The sequence below is a fragment of the Ursus maritimus genome, unplaced genomic scaffold (genome assembly GCF_017311325.1).
Source record: "Ursus maritimus isolate PB19 unplaced genomic scaffold, ASM1731132v1 scaffold_26, whole genome shotgun sequence".
Lineage (NCBI taxonomy): Eukaryota > Metazoa > Chordata > Mammalia > Carnivora > Ursidae > Ursus > Ursus maritimus.
This window is the reverse complement of record NW_024425119.1, coordinates 17067633-17093374: the sequence shown is the minus strand read 5'-3', so window position 1 is coordinate 17093374 and position 25742 is coordinate 17067633. Positions and strand designations below refer to the sequence as shown.

The 25742-nt window shown below is 35.3% G+C and overlaps 1 protein-coding gene across 2 annotated transcripts in view; it reads right to left on the bottom strand.

Annotated features, from left to right (window-relative positions):
• The window catches only part of PIK3C2G (phosphatidylinositol-4-phosphate 3-kinase catalytic subunit type 2 gamma), a 318577-nt gene that overhangs the window by 266313 nt on the left and 26522 nt on the right, over nt 1-25742 (bottom strand). For both annotated transcript variants that reach the window (XM_008707062.1, XM_008707063.1), the window contains exons 5-7: nt 20844-20946; nt 15381-15451; nt 4595-4658 (exon numbers count right to left, since the gene is read on the bottom strand). In XM_008707062.1, the coding sequence (XP_008705284.1) occupies nt 4595-4658; nt 15381-15451; nt 20844-20946 (238 nt within the window). The remainder of the gene's footprint in view (nt 1-4594; nt 4659-15380; nt 15452-20843; nt 20947-25742) is intronic.

The following is a 25742-nucleotide window of genomic DNA, read 5'->3' as shown; positions in this document are numbered from 1 at the left end:
GGAAGCCTAAACTTTGTATTGCTAATGAATGCATAGATATCCTTTGATAGTGAAACGAGAAAAGGTGAAGTGGTGGAAAGAAAAGCTACAAAACACTTTTCTCCAAAGATTATCTCTTATGTAGAGGAAAAGATATCTAAAGTGGCACATGGGTAGATCCTATGATACTGGCAATATTTTGTTGCTAAACTTGTTGTTTAATAAGAAGGCCTGTTCTAATATCATTCTTTAATTTGTATATATATTATTATATGTTCTTCATGTATTATATAATTCAAGGCACAAATCCCAAATAAAATGTCAGATCATGTCATCCCTTTGACAAAACTCTTCAGTGCTTTCCATCTCACTTGGAATACAAATTATGTTGGCTAGTGATTATCTCCCTTATTGCAGATCTAGTTTCACTTTTTTCTTTCTTCTTTAAGTCTGAGAGTGTTCTATACATAATAGGTTTGACTTATAGTAGTTTCAGTATGCCCTTTATTTCTGCTAAGGCAGGTTCCAATTCTGCAGTTGTGTTTTATTTTCCTTGTGACCTGACTTTATCTCCTTCATCTCCTTGACTTCTTCTTTTGTAACCTTTAGCTGGGTCCTTGTTACCTATTCATTTTATTCTATTTTCTTCTTATGATTTTTTTGGTCATTTCCTACTTCTTCTTATATTCTGTTGTGAATGCAAATCGGTTTTGTGACATTTTTCTTCTGGATCCTGTACAGTCCTCTAGCTTAGTAATAGTGTTAAAAATAGTAACTCTCATAGCAGTAAAATAACACTTGTACTTATCTTTACTTGAACACTCTTTATCGTCCAACCACTATATTATATTAAACACATTACATCCACTTTTTATTAATTTTTAAAAATATCATTATATTATATTTTATTATATTCACTCTAGTGATGAATAATACAAACTCTAGGAAAGTTGAATAAAAACTTCCATAGTGGTGGAGGGCTGTCATATACAGATTCCTGACTTTGGAATCTCTGCTCCTAAATCTGTCTTTACTGCCACTGTGTTTAAATTATGTTTGAAATTAAACTTCTAAAAATCCAATAATAGATCTGTTTGTTACTAAAAGGGCTTCAGTTCTAATAAAGCTAAATATATAAGATCCCTTTGTGCCCCCTTTATTTCTACTTGTATATGGAATTTTTTAGCCTCCGTCTAGAGGCTGAATACAGTTGGATTTTGGTCTCGGGGAGAGGAAACTGAGATAATTATTATTCCTCCTTACTCACTGAGTTACTTACACCTGAATAATAGAGATGCCGTTCTGGTTATCTAGTTGGTACACTCTATGAGTCATGAGCTAGATGGTAAAGTATTTGGAGGTTTGTAGCTCTTTGTAGACCAAGAAGATATTTCATGAAGCCATACAATATTCTGAAGCATGAGTAGATTTTTCTCGAACGACTTCCATCTAGTTTACAGTTAGTTCACCAGTTTTTGGATTCTAGTGTAAGTTTATCATCAGTGGTAGGGATTGCTAACTTTCTCTAAAGGCCTATTTGGCATTGTAATAAAAATTTTAGAGACAGTGCATTAGAGGCTACTAGGAAGAAGCAACTTGGAATCAGAAGTTGATTCTTGCACATGAATTGAAATCTTGTTTTACACTGCTTTGCTCTGTATGTGTACCACTCTATGTATTTATGTGAATATGTTGTCTTCCCAACTAGATCATCAGCAACTTCAGAGTATGGTTCTGATTTCCATTTCTCTTGATTCCAGTGAGTAAATAATTCACTAATTTGCATTAAGTAAGCACTGAGTAATATCTTAGGGGGAACATTCTTTCTCTTTCTCCTATTTTTAATTTCTCTGAAATATTAGAGATGAATGCAGAATACAAAAGGAATATGAAAATATTCCTTACCGTTCTGGGTATTAGTGGAATAGGTGAGAGGAAGAAAATGTTCAAAGGAAAAGTTCTACGTAAACTACTTACGAAACTATCTATTTAGCAAACATAATAGTCAGAATGCCCAATCTGAAATAAGTCAAGTCTAAAATATGTTAAAGACCATGGCTGGAGAAATAAAATATTTGAACATTTAAATTATCCATATTACTCAATAATATTCATGTCATATTTATTCAGCCTGCGTGTTTGCTATTTTTACAAAATTATGTTTAATAATCCAAGTTTGGGGGCACCTGGGTGGCTCAGTTGGTTGGGTCTCTGTCTGTCTTTGGCTCGGGTCATGAGCCCGGGGTTCTGGGAATGAGTGCCACATCAGTTCCCTGCTCATCGGGGAGCCTTCCTCTCCCTCTGCCTCTGCCTCTCCCCTGCTCATACTCTCTCTCTCACATATGTAAGTAAAATCTTGGGAAAAAAAATAATCTAAGTTTGGGGAATATAAAAAAATTGTTTTTCAAATTGGTACTGCTTTAAACATTGATGAAATGCAACTTAATGCAATTTTCAGATAAATAGGAAACACAAAATTATGAATTGATCATATCACAGTCTGTCCTCACTTCTCAGATATTTGCCAGTGATACTTCATAGGAGGAATCACATTTAAAAAGCTCATTGTTTTGGAAGGAGTTCTTCTGGAAAGTCTCACACTCTGTGGCCTATTTATAAAATAATTCAGATTTGGGTAATGATAACTATTTGCCTGTGTTAGTGTAAAGACAGTAATTATTTGATGTTTTGCCAACTTCTAAGTCATACTGGAAAAATTTACAATAATCAATGGATTCTTTTAAAGTGGGAATATTGGAGGCTTTATATATAAGATGATCAAACCTCTTGGAAACTGAGAACTTCACAAATTTTCAACAATTTGCATGTGTGTCTATAAAAAGGCATCTGTAATACATGAGCAGTACCAAGACATTTAGGTAATTACAATTCATTCGTAAGTAGCTTACCATAACCCCCAAAATATATTTACATATAGTCAAGAGACATAAATGATCTAGGAATGAAGTCTTCATTTGCCTTGGGTACCTGGTAAATTTCAAATTCTACACTAGAAATGACTATCACAAAGGTGAAGAATCAGGCTGAAAGAAGCACTAATTATGACACTTTTAGAGGTTTAAACCAATCTCTCAGTTTTTTTCACATTTCACATTTTAAACTTCCAGACTTAAGCCAGGCTTATGAAAGAAAAATGGAATTAGAATGAGAGGATTACACTTTGGGAGGGTATATGAGTTGTGTGTTTGTCATCACTGTGTCTTTAAAATTTATGTGGAATTTACGTGAGTTTGGTATCTTCATCAAGAAATATTATTTATTATTTTTGGAATCTTTTACTGTTAAGTAATATTAGGGATAGTTACCTAGGTTCTTTATCTTTTCATATATATCAGGAGTCAATTATTTAATGGAAAAAAAAATCCTCACTTGTTTTAAAAACACTGTCTTGGGGCGCCTGGTGGTGTAGTCAGTTGGTTGTCTGACTCTTGGTTTCGGCTCAGGTCATGCTTTCAGGGTTGTGGGCTCGAGCCCTGTGTCGGGCTCAGTGCTCAGCTTGGAGTCTGCTTAGGATTCTGTCTCCCTTCTCTTTCTGCCCCTCCACCCATTCTCTCTCTCTTTCTCTCAAATAAATAAATAAACCTTAAAACAACAACAACAACAACAAAAAACCACTGTCTTACACAATTTTCTATAATCATAGGTTGTTTTATCTGTGGAAGATTAACCCTTCCCTGGAAGAATAAGCTATAAGAAATGATCTGCCTAATGGTGACCACAACTTGGATGCCCTGTTGGTGACCAAATCTTAGTAGTCTTGGACTAAATCCATCAGTTTTCTCTGTCAATCTAGCTTCTCCTCTCTTTGCTATTTTAGTGAACTGAGGTCTCCATCAGTCAGTTAGCAGCCAGGAATGTGGAGGTGTTCTAGACACTCTCTTCTTTTATTTTACTCATAGTCTTTCACCAAATCATATAAGTTGCACACTTTCACCTATTATGAATTTGTTCCCTCCTATCTACCCCTATTGTAGAGTTTTTGTCAATACCCTCATCATTTCTTTGGGCTAATGAAATGCTCCTCTAATCACCCATCTGTCAATCTACTGCCTTGCATAATGGCTGTATGTCATCAGTTGATAAATTAGAAAACCATTAAATTGTCCATAAAGTGTCCTTAAGATCTTATATAACGGCCCCTGCTTGTCCCTTTCATCTGGTCTCTTTGCAGGCCTTGAACCCGAATTGTAGCCATTCCAATTTCATACAGTTTTCAAATCACAGCAGGCTGTTTCCTAACTGCTTCTGTCCATGGTGTTCTTCACCGAAAGTTATCCCCACTCCCCACCTTCCTTCAGTGTGCCGCTTCCCTAGTTGACATACTCATTTTTCAATATTCAGATCAAATAGGTAAAATTGATAACTTTCTTTTGTGCCCTATATGCACATCGGTCTTTCACAGTATCTATGACACTTGATTAACACACATCTATTTACTTGTCTACTTTGCCATGATAGAGTGAAAGCTGCTCAAGTATGGATCTTCTACTTTATTCATCTTTTTATGTTCAGAAAACTGCAAAGTTTTAGCAAAAGAGTATATGGTTAATAGATGCTTCTTGAATTGACAGGTGAAGTAAAAAAAAGTTAATACCTGGGTTTTCAATAGGCATTTCAGGTGGAAGTCATATTTTTTGATTACTGTTGAGAGGCACTGTCTGGAAAGAAAAAAAAAAATCGTTGTTTAAAAGTGGGTAGGTAAACTTATATTAACTTTAGCATATTTATCATAAGTTCTGTTTTGTCCATGATTCTATAGCAGACATGGTTTAAAAAGGATTGCTATTGACACGATTTTAAAAACCATTTCAGATGAATGTTTATAAACTTTGTGTAATTTGATAGGCTATAAACATATTTAAAAACTTTAGAACTCCAAAAAAATCCATGACAAATTAACCAAACCTCTCAAAGACCATTCATGGTATCAAACTACTCTTAATTCAAAATGTAAGTTACAAAAAGATTCATGAGCAGATAATGACAAATATTAACATCACGAATTGTTAAATATGCAAAACCCTGAAGAGAATTGCTGTCAGAATTAATGATGTATATTTATAATAGATAAGGTTGTCTCTGACATCAAACCTCTGTGTTTTTCTTTCCTGAGCTGCTTTTATTGCTTCAACTTTATCTATGCATCGGTGGAATAGATGTGAGATTAGTAGAGATTGTTCTGACTTCACTTATCAAAATTATTTTCCTAAACATTATGACTTTCCCTTTCTATTTGTCCTAAAAACTCCTGAATTGAATTGAACAAATCATATAACACAAAAACAGTGTTAAAACACACCAATATATTTTACAATAGCTACCTTCACAGCCTTTATTAAATCATCACTTGAGTTGCGTTACACCTAACAGTTCAAAGACAAAATTCGTAGACTATGTAAAAGTCAGTGGAGGTATAGAAAAAGAATAGTGAAAATTTTTGGCTATGGGAGAGAAGGTTTTTATTATAAAATCTGACCCTAAAACTTAAAAGACCCCCAAGAATATATATCTAGGTCAGCACCTTGCTGTTAAATATTATATTCATTTTTTAGAAAAACTCCTAGAAACTAAGGAATGTATGTGATTTGGCCAACTTCTAAAAGGAAGTCAAGTAAGGGAAGAGGAAAACTGAAAACAAAGCTCCTGCCATCTAGTGTTTGATCTTTTAATGACACCACAAAGTGGTCTGAGGAGGGCAGGCAGAATAGCCTTGTATTTCAGAAAGTAAAGTCTTGTAGGTCACCAAGATGGCAAAGTAGGAGATTCCAGTCTCTGTCTTCCCACAGTTAACAACTATCCATAAACAAAAACAGCTCTGGGAGAGCTTAGGAGTCCTTCTAAGAAACTTCCACAACACTGTACAACAACAACAACAACAAAACCTGAGAATAACCACACAAAAAAGGAAGGGAGGGCAGTTTCATTTTGCCTGCCTCATCCCATCCCGCAGTCCAGCATTTCTCACTGCCAAGAGGGAAACCCCCTTGCTGGAAAACGGAGAGTGGAGAGCCAGCAGCTTCCCCAGCCTTTTGGGCCATTACAAGAAGGACCTGCATTGGTTGTACTCCACCCAGAGACCAGCAAAGCTGAGATGCATAAAGACAGCTAGGAACAAGGAAGAAGGGCTGGGGCCACCAGTATCAGTCACACAGTGGAGTCACTATGGTTCCCAGAGACCTGCTCTGCAGAGGGCCCCAGTAGCTTTTACCACTGAAGAAACCAACAACAACATATAGCTGTAGACCCTCCTCCCCGGAAGATTTCACTCTTTCTCCCCTCCCCGGAAGATTTCACTATTCACATTCACAAACAGCAGCTGCTTGAGTCCCTCTCCACTCCCTTCCTCACCCCACTGCCACCCCAGGGCTCACCTGTAGCTAGTTCCCAAGCTGTGCACCTGCAAGCCCTTGGCCTGACTTCTGTACTGGCCTTCACTGCTGTGCACATATCTTAGGGAGACACTGCAGTCACAGGAATGCACACCAACAGCCAAGGACACCCACAGCTGCTTGTGGGCCTGGACCTGGCCCTGTTTCCTGTCATTAACTCACATTGTTGGGCTTGCTTGCAACCAGCCCCTCCAGCTGTGTACCTAACCAGCCTGTCTCCCATAACAGCCTCCACCGCTGTGCACATCCAGGCCTGCAGCCACAGGAGTGCATGCCAACAGCCAGGGTCCCCACAGTGCCAGTGCACCTACAGTTTATCCTAGTCCTTGCTGCTGGCCCTGCCCTCCCCCACTATATGTATGCCTGCAACCAACCCTGCCACTACACAGGCACCTGCAGCTGGCAGCTATAACTGTGTGTGTATATGCCACCAGCTCTAGCAACAACCACAGCCTGCCCTGGTCCCTAGCTACTGGACCTGGAGGCACCACTGAAGATATCAACAGGACTTGCAGCCACTTCAAGGACCACAAAGTTAATGTTGTGGGCCCCAGTGGCCTGACCTGAGGAGACATCACACTCACCAGATCTGGGTCTTCCACATCACTCTGCACTTGGTGCCCTGCACCACTAGACCCAGGGTTGTAGCATGCTCCAGTGTGCCTCACCTGCAGGTGAAGGTCCTTTACTGAGGTCAGCCCATAAAGTCTGGAAGATGTGACTGCTTCTTCCCATGAACAGATACCTATGCAAGTCTCCAGGGATCACAAAGAATCAGGGAAATATGACTCCACCAAAGGAACATGGTAACATAGCAACTGACCTCAAAGAAATGGAGATACATGAATGGCCTGACAAAAAATTTAAAATAATTGTTCTAAAGATACTCAAAAATATAAGAACACAGAAAGACAATTTAGTGAAATCAGCAACACAATATAATGAGAAATTCAACAAAGGTATAGAAAACATGAAAAGAACCAGAAGTTTTGGAGCTAAAGAATACAGTGGTTGAACTGAAGAATTCAATTAAGAGCTTTGGCAGAAGAAGGGACCAAGCAGAAGAAAAAAATCAATAAACTCAAAGAGAGATTATTTGAAATTACTTAAACAGAGGAACAAAAAGAAAAAAAAAAGATTAAGGAAGGCTATGGATTCATGGAACACCATAAAAAGAAACAATGTACATGCCATTGGAATCTCAGAAGAAGAAGAGAGTGAGAAAGGAGCAGAAAGCTTATTTAAAGATAATGGCTTTTGGCGATGTGTCTAGGAAGAAGTTGCTACAGCTGAGATTGAAGAGGTTGCTGCCTGTGTTATCCTCAAGGATTTTGATGGATTCCTGTCTCACATTTAGGTCTTTCATCCATTTTGAGTCTAAAGATAAGCAAGGGCAAAAATGAACTAATGGGACTTCATCAAGATACAAAGATTTGCACAGCAAAGGAAACTGTTGACAAAACCAAAAGACAACTGACGGAATGGGAGAAGATATTTGCAAATGACATATCAGATAAAAGGCTAGTATCCAAAATCTATAAAGAACTTATTAAACTCAACACCCAAAGAACAAATAATCCAATCAAGAAATGGGCAGAAGACATGAACAGACATTCCTGCAAAGAAGACATCCAGATGGCCAACAGACACATGAAGAAGTGCTCAACATCATTCAGCATCAGGGAAATACAAATCAAAACCACAATGAGATACCACCTCACACCAGTCAGAAGGGCTAAAATTAACAAGTCAGGAAACAACAGATGTTGGCATGGATGCGGAGAAAGGGGAACCCTCCTACGCTGTTGGTGGGAATGCAAGCTAGTGCAGCCACTCTGGAAAACAATATGGAGGTTCCTCAGAAAGTTGAAAATAGAGCTACCCTATGACCCAGCAATTGCACTACTGAGTATTTACCCCACAGATACAAGTGTAGTGATCTGAAGGAGCACATGCACCCAATGTTTACAGCAGCAATGTCCACAATAGCCAAACTATGGAAAAAGCCTAGATGTCCATCAACAGATGAATGGATAGGGAAGATGTGGTACATATATACAATGGAATATTATGCAGCCATCAAAAAATGAAATCTTACCATTTGCAATGACATGGATGGAACTAGAGGGTATTATGCTACGTGAAATAAGTCAATCAGAGAAAGACAATTATCATATGATCTCACTGATATGTGAAATTTGAGAAACAAGACAGAGGATCATAGGAGAAGAGAGGAAAAAAATGAAACATGACAAAATCAGAGAGAGAGAGATAAACCATAAGAGACTCTTAAGCTCAGGAAATAAACAGGTTGCTGGAGTGGAGAGGGGTGGAAGGGATGAGGTGGCTGGGTGATGGACACTGGGAAGGGTATGTGCTATGGTGAGTGCTGTGAATTGTGTAAGACTGATGAATCACAGACCTATACCTCTGAAACAAATAATACATTATATGTTAATAAAATAAATAAATGAAAATAAAGGTTCTGACAAGTTAAATAAATAAATAAATAAATAAATAAATAAATAAATAAAATGGCTTTTGAACTTTCCAAACCTGGGGAGAGATTTAGACATCCAAGTTCATTTAATAATAGTTCACCTCATAATTTCAGTCCAAAATGATCTTCTCCAAGACACATAACAATAATGAAACTGTCTAAAAGCAAAAACACAGAATTTCAAAAGCAGCAAGGAAGAAAAATTTTTCCTCTTAAAAGAAAACCACCATAAAGCTATGAGTGGATTTGTCAGCAGAAATCCTACAAGCTAGGAGACAGTAAGACGATAAATTTAAGTTGCTGAAAGAAAAAACAAAAATAACCCCTGCCACCCAAGAATACTTTACCTAGCAAAACTGTCCTTCAGAAATGAAGGTGAGATAAAGGCTTTCACAAAAAACTAAAGAAAGGAAATCCTTCACCATAAGACCTGCCTTGGAAAAAATGCTAGCTCTTCAAGCTGAAATGAAAAGATGCTAATTAGTAGCAGGAAAACATGAAAATATGCAGTACACCTTACTGGAAAGGTAAGTATATAGTTGGATTCACAATTCTGTAATAGTGATGTGTCAATCACTTAACTCTAGTATAGAGGTTAAAGGAAAAAAGTATTAAAAATAGTTATAGCTGTAATAATTGTCAATGGATGTATGATGTAAAGAGATATAAATTCTGACATCAAAATCATAAAATTCTGAGGCAGAGTATGCAAATAAAGTTAAATTGTTATCAGCTTAAGACTGTTATATCTCTAATATACCTCAAGTAAGCCTCAGAGTAAACACAAAACAAAAACCTATCATGGATACTCAAAAGGTAAAGAGAAGGGAATCAAACTATACTACTATGGCAAATCAGCAATTAAGGAAGGAAGGAAGGAAGGAAGGAAGGAAGGAAGGAAGGAAGGAAGGAAGGAAGGAAGGAAGGGACAAAACAGCCAGAAAACAATTAACAAGATGTCAATTGTAAGTCATTACCTATCTTACTTAAAGTAAGTACATACTTAATTAAATATAAAGTTTTCCCTCTCTGCCCTTCCCCCCTGCTCATGCTCTCTTGCTGTCTCTCTCTCAGATAAATAAAATCTTTCAAAAAAAAGTGGGGGGGGGGGGTGCGCCTGGGTGGCTCTGTTGGTTAAGCATCTGCCTTCGGCTTGGGTCATGGTCCCGGGGTCCTGGGATCAAGTCCTACATGGGGAGTCTGGTTCTCCCTCTCCCTCTGACCCTCCCCCTGCTTGTGCTCCCTCTTTCTCTCTCTCTCTTTCAGATAAATAAATAAAATCTTTTAAAAAATGTAAAATTTTCCAGTCAAAGGCAAAGAGTGGCTGAATGGATAAAGACACAAGTATATACTGCCTGCAAGAGACTCCCTTCAGCTTCAGAGACACACAGAGTCACAGTGAAGGGATGGAGAAGGGTATTTCCTGCATAAAGAGACCAAAAAAAAGCAGAGGTAGCTATACTTACATTACACAAAATAGACTTTAACTTAAAAGCTGTTACAAGGGGCACCTGGGTGGCTCAGTGGGTTAAGTGTCTGTGTTTGGCTCAGATCATGAACCCAGGATCCTGGAATCCAGCCTTGAGTCTGGCTCCCTGCTCAGCAGGGAATCAGCTTGTCCCTCTCCCTCTTCCCCTCTCCCCACTTGTATTTTTCTCTCTCTTTCTCTCTCAAATAAATATCTTTTTATTTTTTTTATAATTCTTTATTATGTTAGTCACCATACAGTACATCCCTAGTTTTTGATGTAAGTTCCGTGATTCATTACTTGTGTATAACACCCAGTGCACCATGCAATACGTGCCCTCCTTAATACCCATCACCGGCCTATCCCAATCCCCCACCCCCGTCCCCTCTGAAGCCCTCAGTTTGTTTCCCAGAGTCCATAGTCTGTCATGGTTCATTCCCCCTTCTTTTTACCCCTCCTTCCTTCTTCCCTTTCTTCTCCTACCGATCTTCCTACTTTTTATGTTCCATAAATGAGTCATATGGTTTCACTCATTTATGGAAAATAATATCTTTTTTAAAAGCTGTTATAAGAAACAAAGAAGGAGCAAAAGAGACTACTATGAACAATTAATTGCCAAAAAAATTGGACAACCTAGAATACTGGATAAATGCCTAGAAAATACGACCTACCAAGACTGAATCAGAAAGAAATAGAAAATCTGAATAGACCAATAAATAAGAAGATTAAATTGGTAATAAAAAACCTCCCAACAAAGAAAAATTCAGGGGCAGATGGGCTCATGGATAAATCCTACCAAATTTTTAAAGAAAAATTAATGCCAATTCTTCTCAAACTCTTCCAAAAACTTGAAGAGGTGGGGACACTCCCAAACTCATTATATGAAGCCAGGATTACCCTGATCCCAGAGCCGGAGAAGGACACTACAAGAGAAGAAAACCACAGGCCAATATCCCTGATGATTACAGAAGCAAAAATTCCCAACAAAATACTTGCAACCCAAATTCAACAGCACATTAGAAGGATCATATACACCATGACAAAGAAAATTTATCCCTGGGATGCAAGGATGACTTAACTATACAAATCAATAAATGTGACATAAAGCACATTAATAAAATGAAAGACAAATCGTTGATCATCTCAGTAGAAGCAGAAAAAGCATTTGAAAAAATGTAACATCCCCTCATAAAAACTTTCAACAAATTGGGTATAGAAAAACATATCTCAACATAATAAAGTTCATGTATGATAACCCACAGCTATCATCATTCTCAATGGTGAGATGTTGGAAGTACCTCCTCTAAAATCAGGAACAAAATAAGAGTTCCCACTTTCACCACTCCTATACAACATAGTACTAGAAGTCTTAGAGTAATCAGGCAAGAAAATGAAATAAAAGGCATTCGCACTGGAAGGGAGAAGTAAAATTGTGTCTGTTTGTTGATGGTGCAATCTTGTATGTAGAAAATTGTGAAGACTCCACCAAAAGACTCTTAGAACTAATAAATGAATTCTATAGTTTCAGGATGCAAGATCAATATGTACAAATCGGTTAGGTTTCTATACACTGACATGAAAGTTTTGGAAAATTAAGAAAAAAGTCCCACTTACAATAGCATAAAAAAATACTTAGGAATAAATTTAACCAAGAAAGTGAAAGATCTGATGACACTGAAAGCTATAAGACAATGATGAAAGAAATTGAAGAAAACACATAAATAGAAAGGCTTCCAGAAGAGTTAATATTGTTAAAATGTCCATATTACTCAGAGTCATCTATAGTTCAATATATATATCATTATATATATATTTTTAAGTAAGCATTGCACCCAACATGGGGCTTGAATTCACCACCCTGAGATCAGTAGTCTCATGCTCTACTGACTGAGCCAGCCAGGCACCCCATTCAATATGATTTTATCAAAATTCCAATGTCATTTTTCACAGAAATAAGAAAACCAACCCTAAAATTAATATGGAACCTCATGATACCCTGAATAGCCAAAGCAATCTTAAGAAAACAAATCTGAAGTCATCACACTTCCTGATTTCAAACTATATTACAAAGCTTTGGAAATAAAAAGAATTATGACACCAATATAAAAATAGTCACATAATCCAATTAAACAGACTTGAGAGCCCAGAAATAAACCTACACATACACGGTCAAGTAGTATTTGACAAGGAGCCAAGAATAATCAATGGGGAAAGGATAGTCTCTTCAATGAATAGTGTTGAGAAAACTGGATATTCTCATTCAAAAGAATGAAATTGCACCCCTATCTTAAACCTTAAGTCTTGCTCTGCACAGCGAGGAAAGAATGAACAAAATGAAAAGGCAACCTAGGTTATGGGAGAAAATATTTGCAAACCATATATCTGATAAGAGATTGGTATCTAGGGGCACCCGGGTGGCTCAGTCCATTAAGCATCTGCCTTTGGCTCAGGCCATGATCCCAGGGTCCTGGGACTGAGCCCCCGTTGGGCTCCCTGCTTGGTAGGGAGCCTGCTTCTCCCTCTCCCTCTGCCTACTGCTCACCCTGCTTGTGCTCTGTCTCTCTCTCTCTGTCAAATAAATAAATAAATAAAATCTTTAAAAGAGAGAGATTGATACCTAAAATGTAAAACTCAATAGTGAAAAATCCAATGAAAAAATTTGGATAGAGGACTTGAGTAGACCTTTCTCCTAAAAAATATCTACAAATAGTCAAGAAGCATCTGAATAACATGTACATGAACAGTATCACTAACCAGGGAAATACAAATCAAAATCACAATGAGATATCATCTCACACCTGTTAGAATGGCTATTATCAAAAAGACTCTTGTCAACACTATGGAGAAAAGGGAACCCTGGTATACTGTTGGGAATTTAAATTGGTACAACTGCTATGGAAAACAATATGAAGGTTCCTCAAAAAATAAAAATTAAAAAAATACAGAACTAACATATCACCCTGCATTCTCATTTCTTGTGTTCAAAGGAAATGAAATCACTATCTTGAAGAGATAGCTGCACTCCCAAGTTCATTGCAGCATTATTCACAATAGCCAAGACATACAACCTAAATGTCCATCAATGGATGAATGGATAAATATGTATATACACACACACAAACATAAACATATATATATATATATATACACACACACATATATAATGCCATTATAGATAAAATAATATGTATCAATATAAAATACTATATATAAAATAAAAATATATTCTGTATACTTTATATGTAAATATAAAATTTATATTTATATATGTATCATATATATATAAGTATTTTATATATACTTATAAAATTATATGCAATATATACAATTGAAGTGGAATAAACACTGAGAGACATTTGATTTTAGTCCTAGCTAGAGCATTAATTATCTGTATGATGGTTGACAAAGTCGTGAACTTTTCTGTGTTTTAGCTTCCTTACCAGAGGATAAGCAGCACTGCCCCGGGATTGAAGAGAAAGTGTGGAGGAGTTAGATTCTGAGGCTAGTCTGTCCATGTCAGGTTTCCTCTAGTCTTCACTGTGGCAGAGCTCTTGCTTTGCCCTAATTTAACCCTGTGAACACCTATACTGCACAATGGTCAAGGTCACCAGTCTTCTGTGAAGGGCCAGGCAATGGCAGGGTGAGTGAGTCAGGAACAGAAGGAAAACTACCTTGCTCTCACCTTCTTCTCCTAGCCTCCCCTTGTTTCTCTGTGTCCCAGGCAACAGCTGTCTACATGTAAGTCACAACCCTCCACCAAACCAGTTCAAAACAATCCTTTGTCTCCCAAGGAATTCTCACTTTTTAAAGAATTTGTAAGAGTTGATGTCTCTCTACAGTTGTTTGTTTGTTTGTTTTTTGATAAATTTATTTTGGAATAAGGAAACTACAGCCTTTATTAATATGTCATTTTGATGGGAACCTATACTTGATTCATATAATTAGCTATAAAATAAAATAAAAATTAGCTATAAAATAAAAAATTAGGTTATATTGAAAGTCCTCCTTATCCGTACCCATTCTATGATTTTATTGTTGAGGACGAATATTTTGGGGGAAATAAAGAGAGGCACATATGGAAAGACACAGTAGTTTAATAAAAAAAAAATAACGTCTTTGCAAATTTCAGGCAGACCTAATTTTGGTCCTACCACTAATGAACTGAGTGGCCTTAGGCAAGGTATTTACTCTTCTAGAACTTTAGTTTCTTTGATTCTGAAGTAAATTCTGTGTCTTATCACAGGGTTGTAGGGAGAATTAGATGATATAATGTATGCAAAATTTATAATAACTCCACTAAGTGATTGATAGCTATTCACTAAGTGAATAGTCACTAAGAACAATTTTAACTCATATTTTTATATCAGGGTTTGCTTCAGAGATTAATGAAATATATATCCCATACCCCATTTTTTACTCATTCAGCTCAGAACAACTTTAATTCCAGATAAACCCATAGTGTAGCACTACTATGTTCTCCCAGTTTAGCTTCCTGATGGGTCTGTTCTTTCAAATAATACATGCATACATTTAGATATCGGAATCAATTAGGATATGTTCATTTACTGTCATTTGAGTTTTCCAATTTGAATTCACACTCCTCTGTTTATGATATACCAATTATTTTCAGGGAGTTCAAGAAAGAAATTTAAAGCAGGAGGTTTTGACTTTCAAAGTATGGAAATTCAATTATACAAAGAGCTCAGTGACACATGCACACTCAAATTCACAAAATGAATGAAAAAAAAAATCCTTGAAAACGTAATAACGGGTAGCAGAGAGATTTTAAAATGAATGTTAGATTGTTCTGGAAGGTGTTAGCAGCTCTTCAAATGTATCTGAATAGCTGTGAAGAATAGATAATTATTAACAAAATTTGCCAAAGGGAGATACCTATTAAAAGTACAATAGCTTCCACGGTACTAGTGAAAGGACAGTTTTTACAATCAACTGAAAAATATTGTGATTTGGCACTTGAGAACTCAGTCAGAAAGTAGTCTTGGAACAAAATAAAGTATCTTACCTGGATACTTTCCAAATATGCATAAATTCTAGAAGTTGGTTCAGATAAAACTGACTGTGGTCATCTTCATACTGTAGACAGCAGAATATATTAATATTTATAGAGTGAATAGGAATGAGTACCAGATAAAAATAGGTCTGTAACTTCCTGCTGTCATTTTATTCACCTCTTTTGATAACCCTCATTCATCATTTTAATACTTCGTTTTAAAGACTCTTCTTAACTCTGTAAGCATTCTTTCCAAAAAGTGAATCAGAAAACTGAGCTTTGGTTGAGGATAAACCTCAAGGACACTTGAAAAACATCCTGGCATCACCAAGTTCAAACATTAAGTTCTCCTAACACGAAGGCAGTTTGGCAGACACTAATTCTTTCACATACATGCACAGTTTCTTTACGATTAGGCTGGGGATGCCATGGCAGTATGACTCAATAGCTTGCCAGATTGGCTGGCAGACTAGAAATGAACTCCATTTTTCAACTTTACCACATCTTGCCTCCCAAATATTAGTGTAAGAGTTATCAGTAGGCATGTGTGTTATCCCAAGATGACCAGAAACTAACTCATCATAAAATATCAGTTGTGTGGTCCATATGCATAAACACGCAAACACACACACATACACACACACACACACCCCACAACTCCTCAATTAGCTCTTCTGCAACAGGCACTTATGAAAATCCTATGCAAGTCTGAAAGGGAGAATGCGATATAGACCCTCATAATGGCACTATTTCATGACACACAGCTGTTAAGTTTGGGAGCTGAGTGAGTCCCTAAATGCCTGGAGTGCATGTAATCTTGTATGTTAATATACAATCTATTTTTAAAACTGCCTATTAGAGCTCCTGACAGAAAACATCAGAAGGAAAACTTTTATATGGCCTAAGATCAAAGGTATATTAATATTTTTGTTGGGTGGTTTTGTGGGGAAGAGTAAGGAAGCAGTTACATGGAGAGATTAAGGCATCCCTATAATACAATGCTTAGAATGCATGCTACAGAAAAGAAATGCTTTCAGCAGAAGAAAAGAAACCTCTTTCTGAAGTTAAAACCAAAGCAAGCATATAAATAATGACTTATTTGCATCTTTCTGTATAGCATAATCATGTTCATTTTAAAACCACTTTACTTGGCTTCCAGAGATGCTTTTTAGGGAGAAATTGGCCTTTGTCATATTGTCACTTACAAGAAAATTATTTTTTATTTAAAGGAGCTCAAAAGTCTGGAGAACAGGTTTGAACAGTTGTCCATGGAATATATTGTACACTTTATTTTTCTCCAAAGCTGAAGGCCATCCCTTCATCTTAAGGAAAAAATCAAGGTGTCTTTTTTTTGCCTTTTTATATGAAAAATCTACTGTTGTATGTGTTCCGTGAATGTTTTCTTGAGCTAGAAAGAAATCTTGATTTTATGATTAATATCAACAATGTTGGCAATACTTATCAAATTTGAGAGAGATACAGAACAACTTTTTTTAATAAAAGACTCAGTTACACACATCTAATCAGGATAGGGATTATAAAATTTTGAAATCTAGAAAGATTTCTAAGGACTGTCAATGTATTTTATGAATAATCTCATGGAACAAGAATTAAATTACCATATTTCAGTGTAACACAAACAAGTTTAAAATAGGAAAGGCATCTGAGATGAATTGAGCTTTGCAATATGCTTGTACAATTAGAGAACTCTATTTACTGTAAGGCAATGGTGTCAATAAATTTAATGAATGACAGTCATCATTATGTTCCTAGTATTATAAAGAAAGAATACCATAAGCCATTTTATGTTATGTTACTGGAAAGAAAATATAATTGTTTATAAATGTTTTTATACAGCTAAAATTATGAAAATCCTAGAGAATTTTGACACTATGTTAAACAATATAATCAAGAGAGGAGACCAGTCAGTCTCTCCTTTCCATATAGAGTTTTTAATAGTAAAAGGCTAAAATACCATCTAGTCTAACACCCTAATTTTATTACATCAATAATTGATACTTCTGTAGTCCTGATTAGGCACAGGCACTGATTTAAGCTCTTCATTTACATTTCTCAATTAAGTTCTAATAATAACCATATTAGATATGTATTATTATTCACATTTTTCTTAACCAGAAAACTAGGGTGAATATAAGCATTTGTCCAAGAGCAGACATTTGAATTTGGCAGTGTGAATCCAGAATCTGTTTTTAAACAAGTTGCCAAATCAGTAAATTTAACACTCTTTATTTTATAAGGTTAAAATAACTGGGTCTATATGTTCTAGGATTTATACATAAAAATAATCACCACAACTAGCCCGTCATATTCATCTGTCTCAGGTGTTCCTACCCTAGGCTTTAAAAGTATAGTTATCTTTTCTTTCAAAACAAGTATCTCTCTCAGACTTTTTAAAAATAATTATTTTATTTTACTTTAGAGAGAGAGAATGCATGTGAGCATGTGCACGAGTGGGGGAACGGGCAGAGGGAGAGAATCTTCAAGCAGACTCCCCGCTGAGGGTAAAGCCCTTGGTGGGGCTTGATCCAATGACCCATGAGATCATGACTTGAGCCCAAACCAGGAGTCGGATACTCAACCAACTGAGCCATCCAGGCGCCCCTAAGTCTATCAGACTTTTAAATGTATATTTGTTTATTGCATATCTTCTTTACTAGGATGAGAACTCTGCATTCTAGAATAAGTAATGAGATGTCTTGTTTGTTGCTGTATCTCCAGTGTTTAGAAGAGTGCCTGGTATAAGTAGGTGCTCAATTATCATTTGTTCAGTGAACAAATAAGTATCAATCTGTGTATACATGTTTTCTAAGTCATAATTCTGAATTTTAAGTAGGTTCACTAACCTATTTCTTCACATATGAGATTCTCAAAGGCGAGTATTAAATATGGCATGTAAATTTACTTAATAAATATTTATTGAATTAATTATTTTTAGATCATATATGTAATGTACTTAGCATGGTATCTGAAAGTAAATCCTTATAGATTTTAATAAAATGTAATATCTTCTCTTTGGAAATATGATGCTAAAAAAAAAAATCCTTCAAGAACCAGGATTTGGGGAGATAGAGACATGGAATGCCTTTCTGATAGTCTATATGGAGGCCACCACTACTCTTTAATTGCTAGTCAGAGCAGATTGAATCTCCTGGACACTAAGCCCTATGAAGACTGGGATCTCGTTGATTTTGTTCAGCACTCTAACTAACATTAGAGTAGGGCCTAGTACACAACAGTTTAATAGCTAATATTTTGAATGAATGAAGAATATATATATAAATCTGTGTCATCAAGCATATTATCTATTTTTAAATAGCAGTGTTAGTGCTAGGAAAAGTTGTGGATGAGAAAAAGCATTTATACTCTTTACCTGTAAATTGTTGAATTAGCCAAGAGATGGTGATATTCACTGTAGGAAGTAAAGTTTGTGAGTTGAAGCTTAAAAAAGGCAACCATGTAACTTAATTCCTGCTATGATCCAAATGACACATCGAAAAACAGGTGTTTCTAGTGACAATTATACACTTTACACCCAGAAATGACTATATGCTTGTCCCAGAAACATATGACAACACCCCAAAGATACTTAATTGGTTGGCATTATGTTATAGGGAGACCTGTCACCAGGCTAGATTTTCTCAAATCCCATCTCCCTTATTTACTAGCTATGAAACTTTAGGCCATTCAGTTACTGGTTTGAATTTTCAGTACTTTCATTTTAAAAAGGAAAATAATAGTAACTATCCCTTTTTTTTTTGCTCTTGAGCTGTTGTGAGTTAATACATGTAAACACCTATGATGTCGCAGACTTTGGGGTAAGTGAAATAGCTGTGGAAAACAAAACAAGGGGCACCTGGGTGGCTCAGTCAGTTAAATGCCTGACTCTTGATTTCGGCTCAAGTCATGATCTCAGGGTCTTGAGATCAAGCCCCACATTAGGCTCAGTGCTGGGAGTGGAGCCTGTTTAAGATTCTCTCTCTTCCTCTCCTTCTTCCCCTCCCCTACTCATTCTTTCTCTAAAAAAAGTGCTGAAAGTCACATCTAAACCTTTTGCATTCAGTCACATCTAAATCCTAAGTGCGCTTGTCATATAAATTGATAGCAAAAAATATGGGCTATGGAGACTGACTGGATTCAAACCCTACCTCTTCTGCTTACTTACTAGTCCCATGAATATGATCTGGGGAAAGTCATGGAGCTCCCTGTGATTCAGTTTCATTATTTTTTAGTAGTATTTGTCGCATAGAATTATTGTGAAGATTAATAGAAATGTTAATTCTCAGACATAAAATATATGTCAGTACACGTTGTATCCGAGTAGTGGTGTTAAATGTATTTAAATATAAACCTTAATTTACATGAAACTGAAATGCTAGGGATTTGTGAATTACTACCAATGAAGTAAGTTATTTTTCAGCAACATGAAAGTTCTCAGGGAGAATAGAAATTCTAATCAGACGTTTTCTCTTCTTCCCCTGTGTTGAAATGAAACGTGATGATTTCAGCTTTTTCCAAAACATTGAGGACAATTTGAAGACTCTTAGGATATATTAATACTGAGAGTATTAGTTGTACTTTATAATGTTTCTCTGTGGAGATTTCAGATGCATAGCCCTGGAGCTGTCAACACTGGCTGAGCTGAGTACCTGTTCCAAAAGATTTTTCTAAACAACTCTCTTTTGGCCTCATTATGTTATATTCCGCGTAGATATATTGCAACCTAATGCACCACCTGACACTTTTTATGATGAAACACCTCAGACTAGAAAAAAAAAAGAGTCATGCACTGGAAATCTGCTATCAGATGTAAATGACAGGGTGATGGGATTTTTGCTTAAAGCAGGTAATTGGAAGATTCTACAGAGAAAGCTGCCAAAATATCAAAGTTCATTGCTTACTGTGCAATTTGGGTTTGAAATAACTCAAGACATCATATAGGGAATAAAATTCATATCTAACAGCATGAAATTGTGTCTTTAAAGCTCAGTAATCCCTTTTGAGGTTGTTTTATTATATATATTATGAATATTAATCTGTCCTGATTTAAACTGTGTTGACACTGACATAAACAGTCTTCAAATAGAATGAGAGTTGTGTTATTTTTCTTTCTTCAGTAGTTTCCCCTTCACATTTTTTGTTCTGTTCACTTCCTAGTGGCTTCATGGATAGTATGAATGTAATAATCTTAATAAGTTTCTCATAAATGATTTTTCCAAGAGACCAATTGATTTGCTATTATGCTAAGGTTGCAGTAATGTGTTCATGTGATTGCTTCAGTCTAAATCATTAACAGGCATTTAGATAAATATTTTATTATGTTTAGGTAAATATACTCAAATGAACATGTATTCATTAAGCTATGTAATTCCAAATTGTCAACAATCCATAAAGATAGGAATATTGTCCTTAAAATGATTAGCTTGCAAATTAAAACCAATGCTAAGAAAATCTTACCTTTCGAGATAACTTTCCTGGAACTTCCCCATTTTTCTGCAGATTAAGTTGAATAACAGATTTATCTTTCTGAAATATTTTGTGGCTCCCCAAAGAGTAATCACTAAAGGAGAAAGAAAATGAATATAGTCATTTCCTCCCATAATGCCCCAAAGTGTATGTTTTCCTCTCTGACTTCATTGACTTCGTTTCTTTTCTTTTTTTTTTTTTTTTGGAATTTAGTCTGGTAAATTTTTATATATAGCCTTAGTTTTATATATTTATTTAAAAATATATCCTCATATTCATTTTTAAATGACAATTTAAAATATTATAGTTATTAAGATATTACAATTATTTTTCAAGTACATCAATTTAGAAAATGATTAGATACCTTTAGAATGGACATAAATTATAATAAAGAATATTCTGCATATTCAGAGTTAGTTTTATCTAGCCATCTCAAAGGTGAGGACAACATGCTTCTGGGAGGTCTAACTGATGCCACAAAGAATATGTGGGGACCACTGTATCAAGGAAGTGGAGCAGTGAGGTGGAAATGTCATAGGCTTTAGAGACAGATTTACTAGCTCCATGACAGGCAGGCCAATTAAACTATCTGAAACTCAATATACATTTTTTAAAATTGATATTATTAATATCTACATCAAAGTGTTGATGAGCAGTTTATTAAACAGAAAAAATATCCCTACATATTTCAGAAATTTCTAACGGCATAATTTTTCTTTCTTCCTCCCTTCCTCCCTTCCTACTTACTTTCCTCCTCCCTTCCTCCCTCCCTCCCTTCCTTCCTCCCTTCCTTCCTTCCTTCCTTCCTTCCTTCCTTCCTTCCTTCCTTCCTTCCTCCCTTCTCTCCCTCTGTAAGAGTCATTAAAAAGGATGAATTTGTTAATGTACTTTGTTTAAGGATCTTAATTAAATATATGAAGGGCTTCAGAAGAAAAAAATAACATGTTAAAACGTTTGAGGCCGTTAAGGTGATATATTAATTTATCTGGAAAATTCACTAAATATTTGGGACCACTTATTCTCAACAATGGCAGGAAAATAAAGCATTACTCTGTTGATAGCTACTAAATTTTCTGTAAATGTTCTTATTTTGACAATTGTTATTTTTTTAAGAAAACACCTATCCACTTGTCAAAATGGTGAATGTTAGTATTCACAACATGTGTTCTACACCCTATGCCCCTTCCCCCTATTAGATTTCTGTCCCAGTGCTCTCCAGGAGTTCTATATTGCTCCTTGAGTTATTACTACCTCTAGTCTTAACATAAGGCATGGCATGTGTATTACTTGAGCTCCTGCCTTCCTCATCACCCAAGTTCTGCTCCAAGGACATTCTTCATATTCTCACATGGATTCAAGTTCCTCTCCTTTCATCCCCCACCACCAAATCCTCTTTCCACGCTTAGAGTCCTGTTTTCTTATTCCTATCCTGGGAACCAGCTTAAAAGTAGTGGCCCACCTTGCTATCAGTATTTCCATTCCTCAGTGTGTTGAAGTCCGGACAACGGACCCCAGTCTAGTGACTTCAGCCTCAGATATGGTTATTGCTTTCTTGAAATAACTTTTTTTTCTTCACCCACCTGTATGCATGTATACCCCTTACTAGGGCTTCCAGATAAAATAGAAGATAGCTGATAAATACTAATTTCGGATAATAGTGAGTAATTTTTTTAGTATAGGTATGTGTCATGTAATATTTGATATATAATTTAAAACTTTGAAATTCAAATTTAACTGGACAGCCTATATTTTCATTTACTTAATCTGCCAATTCTACCCCTTTCTAAAAGTAGGATCTAATTCTTCCCTTATCTTTGCCTCACTCTGGGTATGTGTATGTGTGTATGGCAAGATCTGAGTAATTATCAGATTTTGGATAATTATCAGATTTTGCAAGTCTCCTTTTTCCCCTATAACTCATCTTTCCATTTTTTTTTAAGTTATCTTATGGGAATGTGGTCTCATGGAAAACGTTTGAATTGCAGTAAACTGTAAAAAACAAAACAGATAAAAAAATTCTCCTCTTTCCCTTTTCCAGAATAACAATTACTCAGAGTTTATGGCACTTCTTTCATAAGCCAGAATAAGTGGCCAAGTACATATATATTTCTGTTAAAAATGAAATCATTTTATTTTAGCTGTATCTCTAGCCCATAGTTAAATGTTTTTTAACTCATTCTCTGAGACTGCTTTATAATCAGAAAATTTAAAGTATCTCACTCATAGGCAGTGCCTTCTGCTTTGTTACCATTGGTTTATATTAACTATAATTTTTTTATTGTTTTCCTTCATTTGTTGAGATTGAGACTTCTTTGAATCTCTTCTTTATCTTTAGATGCTTGTGAGATAAATATAGTTTTAATCTTCCAATGGTTACGTAATTTTTAAATAACATGTATCAAGTCTTTTCCATTGTAACCTCAATTTAAGCACTGTGTATATCACACTCTCAAATAAGCCTTAGAGCCTAAATATGACTTCAGTTCATTTCTCTCCCATTGCCCTCCAATTGCCCAATTAGAGACCATTTTGAATTTTAGTTCCATATTCTCTTATCACTTAACTGATGAGATCGAGAAAAGTGTAAATAAAACAAAGGTAGAGACTGGAATTATAAAAAAGATGTCTTAGAACATTTTATTTTTAACTAAAAGTATGTAAATAGACTCTCAATCGCCTAAGTTTTGGTATCATAGTACAGAAAGCCTTTGATATAGGATGCAGGTCTGTTGATTACACCTTTATTGATTCTTTATGGCATAAACTAAACTTGTAAGTAATTATCTCTAACTTCTAGTTCCACCTTCTTTATAAAGAGCATATACTTGGAATTGAAGAACAACCTGAATAAAAAATTGGTTTAGATTTTTATAATTATTGCTCTAATCTTTTAAAGTTGTTTCTTCCACATTTAATCCAGCAGTACTAGTTTTTAATGATTCCTCTTTATCAATTATCTATAAAGAATTCAACTTAATTTTTCTCATAGCAACACTTTCTTTTTTGTTCTTTATACTTATGTCCTTATATACAATCTATCTGGAATGCATTTGTTAAGTAAAGAATGACGTATAACTCCAATTTTGGACATTTTTCCTACATAAGGGCGACTTTCTGGAACATCTTTAATGAGGACATCTTTTCATCTCTGACCTATTATATTTATCACATGACCAGCTTTCATAAATATCTGATCTGTTTCTGGACTCTAAATATTCCATTAATCTATACATCTATTCCTGTGCCAATACCAAATTGCTTCAGTTATATAATTTTCTAGCATATTTTGAAGTGTGGAAATGAAAGTCACCATTTAAAAAAATTATAGTATCTATTTTTGCACAGTTTCTCTTCCAGAACAATTTTAGAATTAGTGTGCCACTGCTAAGGAGAAAATGCTAATATAGTGTTGACTTATATTTAATTTATGGGATTATGTAAGAAGAATTGGTATTTTTATAATATTGAATCTTCTTTTCAAGGATAAGTATATTTTTACATGCACTCTAATTCTCTTTTATGCCCTTGAGTAAAGTGTTAGTTTTCTTTCAGGTCATCACTACACATATTATGCTTTTTGCAAGATATTTTATAGATTCTGTTCTATTATAAGTCAGAGGGTTTTTTTCATATTTATTAATTGATTTTATGTGTTGACTTAGCTTGTGGAATCCTGCTGTAATATCTAATGGTTTTTCAGTTGATTATTTTGGATAAGTTGAAAATTATATTCTTTTAAAATAATTACACTTTTATCTATTGCTTCCCAATACTTTTGCTTCCTGTTGTCTGGAACACTCCTGAATAGTAGTAATGATAGTAGACACCCTTATCATTTTCTTGCTTATAGGAAATACCTCAAATGATTAACAGTTGGATATGATATTTGCTGTGTATTCCTGCTGTGTACTTTTTGTGTTCTATTTTGTTAATGGTTTTAAAAAATTATAAATAAATTTCAAATTTTATCAGAGAGGTTTTCTGTATCTATCGGGTGGCATCATATTGAGATCATTTTTTTTTCTTGAATTGTGTTAATATACTGATTTCACTGATAGATTTTCCTAATGTATAATTATCTTTACATTTTTGTGTAGATTTGTCCCACTAGCAGATTTAATTTGCAGTTTTTTAAGTTTTTTTTGCATATATCAAAATTTAGATAGGCCTATAATTTTAACATTTTATTACCTTTATTTGTTTTAGGCATCACAATTAGGCCAGCCTTGTAAACTGCATATACCTTTTCTCTGTCCTGGAATAGTTTACTTAATTGGAAAATCTCTAGTCCCTGAAGGTTTGGTGCAATTTGCCGAAAACTAACTTTACACTCCACACTGCTCATTGTTTTCTTACTTTTATACATCACTCCTTGAGCTAATTTTGAAAGCTCATCATTCCTTAGGAAATTGTCTTGTTTTTTATAAAGCTGTCAAATCAATGTTCCAAGTCCCTCCTATTTTAAATATCTTTTGACATCTTATCTAGGAGCTCCACAATCCCCTTGCAATTGTTTCGTCCTTCCCATGCTGTCACTGTTCTTGTTTTACCAGGAGGTTTTTTAGTAATATTTTTTCCTGTCGTTTCATGAGAATTTTGGTGGGCTGGTGGGTAGATTTGCATTTTAGTATATTAATCAGTCCTGAAGATATCTAATTATGATTCTAATTATGGGGGTATCATGTATGATTTTGCATGAAGAAAGATCTCAAAAACTGGAAAAGAACAGTTCTGGCCCAGATCTCTCATTTTGCAAACTAAGACACTGGGTTTGACAAAATAAGACCAGACATTAGAACATAAATACTTGGAGTAAAAATAGCACACTTAAAATTTATTTATAGATTCAGGCATTCCTGGTATAATATGATACACGTGTTTCTTTTTTTT